The following is a 12680-nucleotide window of genomic DNA, read 5'->3' on the forward strand; positions in this document are numbered from 1 at the left end:
ACTTTCCAATTAAATATATTTTATTTGGCAGTGATGTTTTTTTCTCACAATTGTCAATATGGTTGGTATTCAAGCAAAGACCATTTATATTACACAATTCACTCATGTTTAATAAATTAACACAAATAGAAAGCTTCAAAATGCTTGTCGCATGCTTTACCCAAAGGAAGTAAAACACCCAGAAAAACAAACTCACAAGGGAAAGTTCTGCTGCCATTTTATTCACCGGTGTAAAGGCAAGTTACAGATCACAACAGCAGCGTTACATTTCAATGTATACCATTGGCATCTCACTTCTTGGGATAATTTTGTATTAAAAATATTTCTGCTGCTCTTGCTAATGTTTTCGGTATGCATATACATCTATGTACACCACTGCCTGACAGAAGCCAGATTTGAAACTAAATGAGTTAAGCCTAAACACCCACTGGAGCGCTGAAAATTGATTGTTTAATTGAGTCATTTACCTGAGGCCACTCCAAAAATCAATGACTACAGGCAAACTGAAGTACAATCGCCATCAGGCACAAGAGACGGTAATTGCCGATGGCAATTCGATGGGACTCAGTCCCATATCCAAAGTCAAAAAAATAAATCTTGCATTAGTCTGCTCGTATTACAGGGCTTGTAGCCACTGGTAGCAATGTGTTTACTGGGAATGCATGTGCCCTGCACAATGTAACTTGCAATGCGTGCTTGTTACGACGACTTCAAAATGTTTGATTTAATTCGTGCGAGACGCGTGCCAGTCAATCGTCCGTAATGAACATAATTCAAAGCTGCTTTTAACGATTTAACACTTCAGGTTGCCTAAGTTAAATGTAGGGGGGTTTGGAAGTGAACTGGGGTTATTTAGGAGTGTAGCAATTCACCCTTCTGCATGACCACCCAATCCCCAATGCGATTTGATAAATCGTCACAACTCAGATTTGTGACCTGTGTATCAGCTGCCATTAAGGGGTCCCCCCCCCCCTCAGGTAAAAATTGTGCTCCCGAGACATTTCGTTACATTGAGCGCCAAGTTAACTATTTTTTTGTGATTAGGGCGTGCGTCGTCATTTTCAAAATGAACGCATCGTTACACCCCTAGCGTAATCGTGATTGCAGAAAACGATTGCTTCCGTTGGAAACAAGGTGGGTGGTGTTGTGGATACTTTGCCCGGACGGCTGGAATTTACTGGGCAGCGCAATCGGCACGTTCTTTAGTTTCTTGCGACTCTTACGAGCTGTTGGCGTGCAAAGTCGGCACTTGAGTGACGCGTCGACCACTAATGCAGTGATTTTGCGGCACCGCGACAAAGACGTTGCCGGCGACCCGCGATCCCACCGCCTTTGTGCCACGTACGCGACCACAGCGCAGCAAAATCGCGGTCAGATGCTGGACAGCGTTTGCAGCAGAGAGTTGCGCGCTGGCTCGCACTGCTCCAGGATTTTGTTTGTCCTGTGATGGGGGGGAGGGGTAACAAACGTGTTTAGTACGACTGGCACGGCTCATTGCCAAGGTTTGTGCCATTGTTTCTCTGTATTGGTGCAATCTTTCTCAGCGATATGAAAGAACAATGGTGCAATGTAAGTGACTTAAAATGTAGAAAAATCTTTAGTGGCTTGTACAAGGTTTTATGTTTTATTTTACAATGTCTAGTGTCATCCATGTATAGATACCCCACTAAAAATAGGAAATTAGAGAAAATAAAATTTGATTTTAAAACTTCAAGTCTCCCACCAATGTCAAGACACGTATCAAACAGTTGAACTCGACTTCTGTAAGACACGGAGCCGTCGCTTGCCCAATATGAAATCGGCTGTTGAGAAGAGAGTCTCGTTAGAAATGGGCGGGGTGTATCTCGGCCTGGATGACCCGAACCGCTTGGCAAGAATGTAACGGGCGACGTGGGAGTGCGCGAGGGGGCTCACTTTGACATGAACACGATGAGGATGGGCAGCAGCGAGCGCGGGAAGTACTGCTGCTTGACCACGTGCTCCAGCGTCGCCAGCGGCCCTTGGAGATTCGAAACGGGCTTCACTTTCTCCTCGCTCTGATTCGCCATGACGGGACGCACGCACAACACAAAGCCGTTTGAGGGCAATCATCACCGACATAACTTGGTTTTTAGCAACTGCGGCAGCTTACAACGGTATGCATGTAGAAATTATTTGGCACTGTACGTAGCCAACCGTGCTAATCGGAGGTCCAGGGGAAGGACAACAAACTAAACACAAAAAGCAGTTGTCAAGAATCTATTTTTTGTGAGCCAATCTGATCAATTAAAGGTTTGTTTTTGTCACGCATATTTTATGGTGTACAGAATCCAAACTCAAGTCGTCCATGGCCTCTGTATGGTTGCGATGCGACCATCTCCTGTTATGCTACGGTCCCTGTTTTGCTAAACAGTGATTTCAGGAAGGATAGCGACGCGGTGAGCCAGTCAATAAATGCCCAAGCTCTACGCTCTTCTGCATATGAAGGTGTTACGACCAATGAATTAATTATATGAAGGTGTTATCAACTAATAATCATTTGCACGTGCTAATAAATTGGAGCACTCTTGAGAAAACCCAGGTGGTGCAAGGGAGAAACGCTATATTCCCAAACAGGCGGGTGGGAATCCACATGTTTGCTGTACTCCATTCTGACGAGTCGGGGTTAAGACACCTCAATGCCTGAGCTGTCTTATTTTATGAATAAGATGGTTGTGAAATAACACAATTAAAAGTTACACAACTAGCAACATGCTTCCTGCATCACAACTTAAAGCCCTCGGCTATTGTAGTGAATTAAATTATTTAACGTGCAACTGACAGCATGCGCATTATAAGCGTTATCGACTGTAAAATCGCAATGATTGGGAAACATTGCAGGCTTATGTTAAGGCCACTGCAGTTCAATAACTTTCATAATCTTTATTTATACTGGAGGTACAGAGCAGCATTAAAACAATGTTACAAATGCAAAACAGACAGTTATAGGAAACCGATATTGCAATAATCGTCTTAGTGAATATGTAAATTGTATCTACAAAATTAAGTGTGCAATCTGCCCGTGGTCTGATTCGGAAATTGCTCTCCTGGTTGGCCACGAGGGGGAGTAGCCAGCACATTTGTGAATCTCGGGACATGCAAATGGCAACATGCTGCAGCAACTATTGGCCAGTGAGCGTCGCTGGTGCTGTTAAAATGCCCCTTTCGTCGCCTTTCGCTTCGAGGCTCGCAAGCCAACTGAAAACCAATCACAGCTTCTGGATAGCGCCACAATGGAGCCGAGTGTTGATTGTTTCTAGAGATAAATCTGCAGCCTTGCAACCGTTCATGCCACTGCCAGTGTCAGGGACCCTAAGAGAGGCAGCTCAAGAGCCCGTGGAGAGAGTATCTTGGCCTACTCTTTCACAGTGCTGGATTACAGGTGTGCACCACCACCACCAACAACGGTGTGTCGTAAAAACAAATCGTATCTGCAGCGTTTCCGCAGCGTTCCGTTTGTGTTCTTGCGGATCACCAGGGGTCCATGTCCCACAGGTTGGGAACCACTTCTAGAGGATGCTGCTCGACTTATCTGGATGATGCACCACTCTCTTGAGTGTTCCAAAAGAAAGGTCTTCCTCAGAGGGGCATGACAATCACAATTAGAATGTTCTAAAATGATAACTGTCAAGCCCTTATCAGTGCCTATCTTATTACAGGCCAATTCAGACCTAATTAGTCAACCCGGTTCACTTATAAAACTCAACGTTCATCCTACAGTCCCATCACAAGGGATAAGCACAGACAAAACATTTTTTGCCCGTATTGAAACCGCTATACGCCATATGGGCCTAAAAACTCTATTTCCCTGCACAAGAATACGGGTAAACCGTACGGGTTGACAGCGATGTGAAATGTACAAAAAAAGCCCCGAATTCTGCCGTTTACCTTAATCAGGCCCAGGTGGATCAGCAGCGACGATATGAAGGCTTGCTGGAAGTTCGCCATTTGAAAGGCCTTTTGCAGCAGGGCATCTGCAACAGGATGCTCAATTACCTGCCGCTTTGTGTCCATAATGCATAGCAAGACAATAATATACGCGTGCAAAATGCGACAGCACGCGCTGCAGCGAGGTTGATTACGGGAGCGCGATGCAGGAATCAGTGGGGTAGTTCTCGTACATGAGGGTGATGCCGCAAGTTGATGAATAATAATGACTTATTTACCACTGAGGAAAACTACGCCAAAGACTCTTTTTCAAGAGGTTCCTGCATTGGGATGTTTGACCAACACCAACGACACTCTGCGTCCGTGTATCTGTGCGAGGAGACTGGAGAACCCCTCCTGGACTTCACTTTCTGGCACGGTTGCAACTCACTTTGCTCAGCCGGTCTCAGCCGCTGAGGTCGCGACGCGTTTCTTCTCGTTCCTGTGGCCCCCTTTCGCTGTATTGTGCACCGATGGTCACTTTGCGGGCGATATCGGCACGTAAAACTAAAGATTGATGGACATCTGTGAAAAAGGGGTTTCGTGTAGCTCGTCGGATTCCACCAGTCTAAATACAAGATTCGGATTCCAAAATAATTCTGAACCGGGAGTTAAAACGAGAGAAGAGGCGGACTTGGTTGTAGCGCGGCGCGACAACCCACCGGCGCTCTCGAAGACGGCGCACTGCACCACCGTCTCGGGTTTGTAGACGCTGGACAGCTTGAGGAACGTCTCCACCACCTTGTCCGGGTTGTGGACGTCCTCCTGCGAAAGAGCAGCGCGACCCTTCACCCGCCGTGACCACACCACACGGGGCATCGGTCAGCGTGGGGGAACGTGCCGAGCGAGCGAGGTGACTGCCAGCAAGAGATATTATTTTTTCTATTATTATTACCATGGAGATATTATTTTTGAAGGCTAAGGTGATGCTGCAATTCAAAAGGGAGGGGAAGGCCGTAGCAGCTGTTTTAGATGTAGTTATCTTCACCAAAGAGACAAAGTCTGAGGGACTTGATATACAGTATTAATATTTTTTCCAAACTGGGCATTGGTTAAAAAACGTATGCCTGCGCTTAATACGAAGTGCCTATCCACTCTCACGAGAGGCCCCGCTTAAAGCCAAGAGGTCAATCGCGACTTCTGAAAGTCTCCTGCCGCCCAGCGAGATGCTCTCCCGGCTTCGCCGCAGGTCCAACCGTCCCCGCAAGGAGGCACGTGGCCCACTCGGGGGGATCGAGGCGGCCGTCGAGCTCACCTCCACCGACTGCAGCAGCAGCGCCGAGCGCTGGGGCCCCAGGCTCACGAGCTTCTCCGGGGAGGGGAACGTCAGGAAGGCCGAGGCGTCGGGTCGGGCTGCCACCTGAACGAGAGAGACGCACGCTGGGCCACGCACATTGGGGGGGGGGGGGGTCACGTGGCCGGGCGCTCGAGAGAAGGCGTAGGCTCGGTCCGCCCAGGGCCCAGCCACACGGGGGGTGCCCCAGCCACACGGAGCTGCACCTCGTGACACGGAGCTGCACCTCGTGACACGGAGCTGCACCTCGTGACACGTGCGCGCTGAGATCGTTGCTCGAAAATTGGATTGCATCTCTCGAGCCGCCGTGGCACTTAGCGAGAGGTGCCCCCCCCTCTCTCCTGTCTCATCAGCACTCGGGAGAAATGGGGTTTTAATGTAGTGGCCGATGAGATACGTGCCCAATTACTTTTGAAAAGAAAAAAAATCAAATGAGTAAATAAATTATACATCAGTGGGATTGCCGACAGAGTGCAGGTCCCACAAGGTCAGGTTTTGTTAACACGTCAGTGCCTTTTGAAGCCAATATTGAAATGCACCATTACATTTTTTTATCATGTGTAGTTTTGAAGTTCTTATTTATTCATGTATTTATTTAAAATATGCACGGTTAGCATGGGAGGCAAAGTGTTAAGACAACTGGAGATGTTAAAACAAATAACATCTCACGGAGAGCAAAACAGAGCATCTGCCACTCAGTGCAACAAAATTAAACCCATGTGACAACACCAGCAGCACCGCCGAGCTATTAAAAGAAAGATCACAAACGCATTTTAACCAGGCCTGCAAAGAAGAATCATGACCCGACGATGCAAGCGAATGCCTCAAATGAACGGTGTTTATTCACGGGCACCGCGTTCGCTCCGCGAGACCTGCGCGGCGGAGGCCCAGCCGCCGGCGTTGGCAGCAAGGCCACGAGAAGTGGAATAAAAACGGAAGTGCGCGTGAAGTTTACATTTTTATAATTTTATTTTCGCTAAAGAAAAACTGAAGAGGGGAAGAAAAAAGTCAGTGCAATGCCCCACATTCTTGATTAAAACAGATGAACCAACGGAATGTAATAAGTCAAACCAAAGGGAGAAGGCCCTGCAAGCTCATATCCAGTACTGTTTGGAGGCTGCAATGCACGTACCACTTCTTTGTGAAGCAAGGCATTGTGCAACGTTCATCTCCGTCGACCGTCTTAACAGCACGCGATTTGGCACACGGCAAAGCTTTTTCGCCTAACCACTGCTGGTGGCGGGCAACCGGCAAGTGTCGGCTCGTGGTGCAGCCAAAGCACAACGCTGCATCACTCAAGACCTGACAATGGAGCCGCCGCAATGTTTGCCCCGGACGCACCCGACGTGGAAGCGAGCGGAACGTGTGGCCACTGGCATGACGCGACACCAGCACAGCTGCGACGCGCATCTCAACATCGCAGCTTTCGATCGGACAGCAAACGCTGAGCCCCGTTGCCCGCGGAAACGTCGTCGGCAATGCGGAGCGGGCAACGGACAGTGTCCGCGGGTGAACGCCACCCGCGGAGCTGACGCCGGTTTTAAAGTTACACGGCACCGGTGCTCCAATCACGAGCGGCAGAGGCACGGGGTTCGTGGCGCACACTGCACACTGTCGCTAAACCCCGGTAAAGCGGTTTATTGTTGTCATTAGACCTAAAGGGCAAATCAATTACACTGCACTGGGTCTCCTAAAATGCAAACGAACATTCATAATTAATTATTTTAAGGAACGTGCAGAGCAGAGGCCGATTGTGACAGAGGATAATGTGATCCGCACACTTTTACATTTAATAATTTTAGGCGAGGCGTGCTTTACTTATTTTAGCGAGGGTTTTTAAGGTTTAAAAAAAATGCGTGGGGCTGCTGCTGGTCACGGGCTCTCTGACAGATCTGGCCTGCCATTGCACGGCTGCCAGCCTGCAATCCTCAAAAGACGCAACAGCGTGCGCGCACACACACACACCGAGGAATAGATTCGCGAGTGACAGGTCTTGGCCAATCCAGCTGTGCTCTGTTCAAACATCCCACCGTGGTCTAACGCTTGCTCAGTGTAACAGTCATTTCCAGTGCACCTTCTTCCCCTCGTATCGATTACCGCTAGAAAAATATATCGACCGCAAATTTAAACACCGCTTCCAAAACGACAATATCCTTCCGAAACATTCCAAATGGGTTATAAAAATCACGTGTACCAATGACAATTTGTAAACATGAGTCGCAAAATTAGGGTGCTTTAAGAGGGCCTGCAGACCAATCATACACGAGAGTATTTGTTACCTCGCTGGGTTTGCCAAGCCACGGAATACACAAAGCGGAGGGTGCGCCCACTGGTTGTTTTGCTGTTGGCGCTTCTCGCTGGGATTGCGAACAAAACAACGCGATTGTAAACGTCCGCCGCCGGCTGCAACGCGCAGTGACCCCACCGACTTCGATAGAGAACGGATTTCGAGACTATAGCTGCCCCGGGACGGTGGTTTCTCTTTTGTTGTTGAAATAATATTTGGAGGCAAATTTGTGCTAAAAAATATTTCGATTTGGCCTCTCGTTCTGCCCACTCGCATTACCTACCGTCTGTTACCCGCCGTTCTTAACAATATTAAATAAATAAACACCTGCATAAGAATGCCCCACAAGAACAATTTTAACATGTATTCCAAATGGTGCATTTCCAAAAAATACACGTGAAAAGCAATCCATTTGTCGAGGAATGTTAATGTAAAACATATTTTGAATGCCATATTTAAAATGCTTACGAGGTATATATCTTTTTTGAAGGTATTGAATGAACAAAACGTTCATTAACCAATGCCCGTGTCATTGAATATTTTGGCACCAACGACTGCAGCCTATCCTGACAGCACAATTTCCTTGCATCCCATCATTGGCCATCCACCCAATAAAAGCAAGGCTGTACCGGCTCATTCTGAACAAGGCCCCCACTTAGTACCACCGTTCCTGGAATTGTGCGGCATTGACCGTAAAAGACAACAAAATTATCGTAACAAAGATTATGATTCTTCTTTGGAATTTAAGCGCAAGGTCCCCCCCGACGTTTGGCGGAGCAGATGCCACTGTGCATATGAACGGCTAGGGAACCGTTCAGACACGCTTGTGGGGTCTCTCAAAGTCAAACCGACGTTCCCACGCACGGTATAAACGCACATTTTGCCGTGATGCGATGCGGAACTGGGATTCTATGCGTCCCAGTGGGAGTCAAGGATTTCCCTTAGGTTGGCTTGGCACACTTTTTAAAGGGGAGAAAGGATATCTTAAGCACATTAACATCTCTTATGGTCTATAATCACAGTAAGGAGAGTTGTATATAGGACTTAAGGATTCGTGTACTTCTGGGAAGGCCGATAATTAACAACAACTCTGGAATGCTACTTCATCACAACGCTCTCCGTCAGGCTTACTACTCGGTCTGTTTCTTACCTGTGCATCTGAGTATAATGAGTTCAAGTAAAACAAATCAATGATATTTAAAGCCGTACAAGTCAGTTTCAAAGAGTAGATTAACATACATGCCCTCAATCAAAAATATTATAAATCTTATCAATCCAAAAGTTCAATATTTATTTTTTTACTAAAAAAAGATTAATCCGATTCACCCGAACTTTACGCATCCCCTAAGACGAAACAACCGATCACGTGACCCCACAGCACGACGCGCAGTCACGTGCACGTCACCGATGACCGCCGCTGGGTGGACGAGCGGTCCTCGCCAACGAACCACCACACATCGCTCGCCGCGCAATGAGCCCGCCGAGGATGCACGTGCCAGGTGACTCCGCCTCATCATCAGCCGAGCGCCATCAAATCGGTTTACCCGTATGGCCGAAGCCGCCAAATGCGTTTTTCTCCGACGTTGCTCCGTACACTCCTTGTGTAGCCCGCGCAGACTTTCATTCATTCATTGTCAGCGCTGTCAATTGACTGCACTAAAAGGCCTCCCACCCCCCCACCCAAAACCCCTATGGTCATTGCCCTAAAATCACCTGAATAAGATTAACACGTCTGTGTATTATGCATTAAGAATATTATCACGCACGGTTACTAAGCGTTCGTATATTGTCTAACATTAAGTAAAGAGACGTGTACTTTTGTATGCATGAACTATAAATAAAAAAACAGCTACCAAATCTTAACTTGATGTCTTCAACATATTTTAAATATGCGACCGATATGCAACGCGAGTTTATCGGGACATATCCAAATGCCATTTCACAAGCAGACACGGGCCTCCGCTTGCGTTTGTTTCACTTCCCACATCTCCTCGCGCAGCGCAAGGTCTCACGAGCGTCGCGCAGAAGAGGAGGCGGCCGCCTCAACGGTGGCCACCCAGCAGCCGTCGAGCGCGATGGACGGGGCACAGTTTACGAGCGGAGAGAACGACACGCGCGGGACACCCACGCCAACCGGCGCGCTCCGAGATAGCCGGCTCCAACGGGTGGCTTCCGTATAACCATCGTTGGCCTCATTACTTTGTGACGTGCGCGTTCGCCATCGATTAACCGGCGCTCGTCACGCAGGCGCGTCCGCGAGGAGCTCCGCGTCCGTGCGCGAGGGGGCGCAGCGGCGTCAAACCGCGACACGACGAGGGTCTCTGCACGTCCCGGCGGCACGAACGTCTCGGAGCAAAAGAGGAGCCGGACAACGAAGCGAGAGGTCACCGTCACGTTCCCCCGGGGCACCGCGACGGCCTCACGCGCTGGACCGAGCGTTCGACTTTGTGTGGGCCGGCGCAGAGTGCGTGCGTGCGTGGAACGAGTTTTTGTGAGGTGTGGAACGAGTCGTGAGGTGCGGACACAAAGTTAATGGAGAAGGGGGCACACGTGTGGGTAGTGAGAAAGCACGCCCCCCCCAACCCCCCCCCCCCCCGTTGTGGTGGGCCCCCCGAGGCTGTCTTGTGCAGGGCGACGGTGCAAAGGGCTGCTGCTGCTGCGTCCCTACAACTTGAGCTTGTCTATCTCTACGGCCAACGCGTCCGACGCGTCCAACATCTGTGGGAAGAGCGGGGGGGCGGCACAGTGGGACCCGCATGAGTGAGGGGCTTCGTTACCGCCGAGCACAGCAAAAAAGTTTAAATGACGGAAGCGGGAGAGCGTGGAAGACATCTTTTGGAGTAAATATTAAACTTTTGTTGTTGTTCGCGTCTCCCGAATCCAAATGCCAATTGTAAAAGCGTAACGACACGATAAGAAATGCAGCTGGGGCCCAACACAAGCCACAACACCAACGGCTACCAATCGCCAACTTCTGTGCCACCAAAACCAACATTGGAAATGTAATCGTGACGCTGCTAGAACAGCAGCAGCAGCCAGCCCTCTACATGACAGACAAATCCTCTACTTGACAAGCCAGCCCTCGGCGTGATAGGCCAGCGCTCCTTATTGCCATTCACGACCCACGACATTTCTCTCCTTTAAGATTTCTTGGCTCTAACCATGGCCACTCTGGCAGGGAAAATTAAGTCACCTCGTAGTAAGGGCTTGGGAGACGAGGCCACACGACTGGTGGGTGGGCAGGCGAGGGGGGGTGTTGGGGGGCGATAATCAACGCAGCAACGCGAGCGGGAGGCCTGGCCTTACCTTGGGCGTCAGGGCCACGCCGCGAACCTGCAGCTCCCCATCTCGAGACTCCTCCACGGCCTCGCCGTTCTCCTCCCCCGCCACCTCCTCCTCATCCTCCTCACCCTCCCCTTCTTCCTCCTCCTCCTCCTCACTGCCATCATCCTCCTCCTCGTCTTCGTTGTCGTCCTCGCCATCTTCGTCCCCCTCCGAGCCTTCGTCATCCCTGCAGCAGCAGTGGCACAACGGGGTAAATTCAACTCCCTGTCAACAACTTGTAATTGGCCGCGATCTCTCTTTACTCGGTGAACTTTAAATTCGGGGCCGACGGCTTCAATCGCCGCTCACAGTGGGATGCGCCATGGCCGCTTTGGGGAACGTATGGAGGAGGTTTAATCAACCATGCGCAATCTCCTTCAATGCATAATAATACACAAGTTTTAATAACAACGTTAACATGATAAGTAGATTGGCTCATTACAACCGGAGTGGCAAAAAATGAATGATCCATCATATTAAGCCCGGTTAAGGTCGATGGTCCAATCAACGCACGTTTTATGGTAATTAACATTTTCACGCGAACGTGATGGTGGTCATTTCTCATCAAGAACCTCAGCCGAAGAGTGCCAGGGCCGGCGCTCGGCTTCCGTATCGAACGGCCCGGTGTACACGCTGCTCCCAGCAGGCCATGCGTGGCTCGCCCCGTGAAACAGTATATCCTCCAGTGCACCCCTCCGCATCCCCCAAAACCGACAACTCATTGGCAAATCAATTGGCACAAAGGAGGTTGCGAGGCCAGGCACGGCGGTACGACGCGGAGTGGACGTGCGCCGGGATGCGTACGAGAGCGTGCCCAGCACGTGCTCCTTGTTGATCGTCTCCAACGTCCCTCGCAGTAGCTCGCAGCCCTCTTCGCCAATGCAGTTTCCTGCTCACGCGCGCACACACACACACACAGGGATACACACACACACACAGGGATACACACACACACACACAGGGATACACACACACACACACAGGGATACACACACACACACAGGGATACACACACACACACAGGGATACACACGCACACACACATAGGGATACACACACACACACACACAGGGATACACACACGCACACACACAGGGATATACACGCACACACACACAGGGATACACACGCACACACACACAGGGATACACACACACACAGGGATACACACGCGCACACACAGGGATACACACGCACACACACACAGGGATACACACACACACACACAGGGATACACACGCACACACACACAGGGATACACACACACACACACATAGGGATACACGCACGCTCAGGGACCCGTGTAAGGACCGCCGACAATGTTGCCATTATACCAACGCAACAGCAGGGCCGCTGGTTTTATTCATTATTTACTTAGGAAAGCAAACCTTACTGAGACTCACAACTTTTTTTGGAGAAACCTGCCGAGCTTTTGCATTAGGAGGCGATGATTGCTGTGTACATCCCAACTGAATACGGTAATTTGCGGGTACATTTTTTATTTTTGGATAATTTGGACGACGACGCCGGAATACTGGGAATCGAATTGCGAACCACTGCGACAAGCTGCTAACGCAGTCCCGCTGGACCGTGGCATCGCCAAACCGACGAGAGAGAGAGAGACAGCAGTTTCCCGCAAGCAAGAGCTCTGATATGCCGTGTGCACGAGGGCCCACCGTTCAGATCCAGCGTCTTGAAGAACGACTTTGTCTCGAGCGCCTCGGCCACTTGCATGGCTGCGTCCATGTTGATCTCTCCAAACGCCAGGTTCAGCTCCTGCACGAAAGTCAAGGTTGAGCTCGCTCGCAATTTGGCGACAACAACGGAAAC

At 49.7% G+C, this 12680-nt stretch overlaps 1 protein-coding gene across 3 annotated transcripts in view; it reads right to left on the reverse strand.

The window, feature by feature from the left end:
• Positions 1–201: 201 nt before the first annotated feature.
• The window catches only part of RANGAP1 (Ran GTPase activating protein 1), a 36586-nt gene continuing 24107 nt past the window's right edge, over positions 202–12680 (reverse strand). For 2 of the 3 annotated variants that reach the window (XM_061549538.1, XM_061549540.1), the window contains exons 8-15: positions 12527–12626; positions 11655–11739; positions 10833–11037; positions 5201–5305; positions 4608–4731; positions 3907–3992; positions 1915–2036; positions 202–1441 (exon numbers count right to left, since the gene is read on the reverse strand). In XM_061549538.1, the coding sequence (XP_061405522.1) occupies positions 1372–1441; positions 1915–2036; positions 3907–3992; positions 4608–4731; positions 5201–5305; positions 10833–11037; positions 11655–11739; positions 12527–12626 (897 nt within the window). In that variant the 3' untranslated portion in view covers positions 202–1371. The remainder of the gene's footprint in view (positions 1442–1914; positions 2037–3906; positions 3993–4607; positions 4732–5200; positions 5306–10832; positions 11038–11654; positions 11740–12526; positions 12627–12680) is intronic. The other variant, XM_061549539.1, reaches the window with a different exon arrangement.

The sequence above is a fragment of the Lethenteron reissneri genome, chromosome 10, assembly GCF_015708825.2.
Source record: "Lethenteron reissneri isolate LAM-NWPU_2019-01 chromosome 10, ASM1570882v1, whole genome shotgun sequence".
NCBI lineage: Eukaryota > Metazoa > Chordata > Hyperoartia > Petromyzontiformes > Petromyzontidae > Lethenteron > Lethenteron reissneri.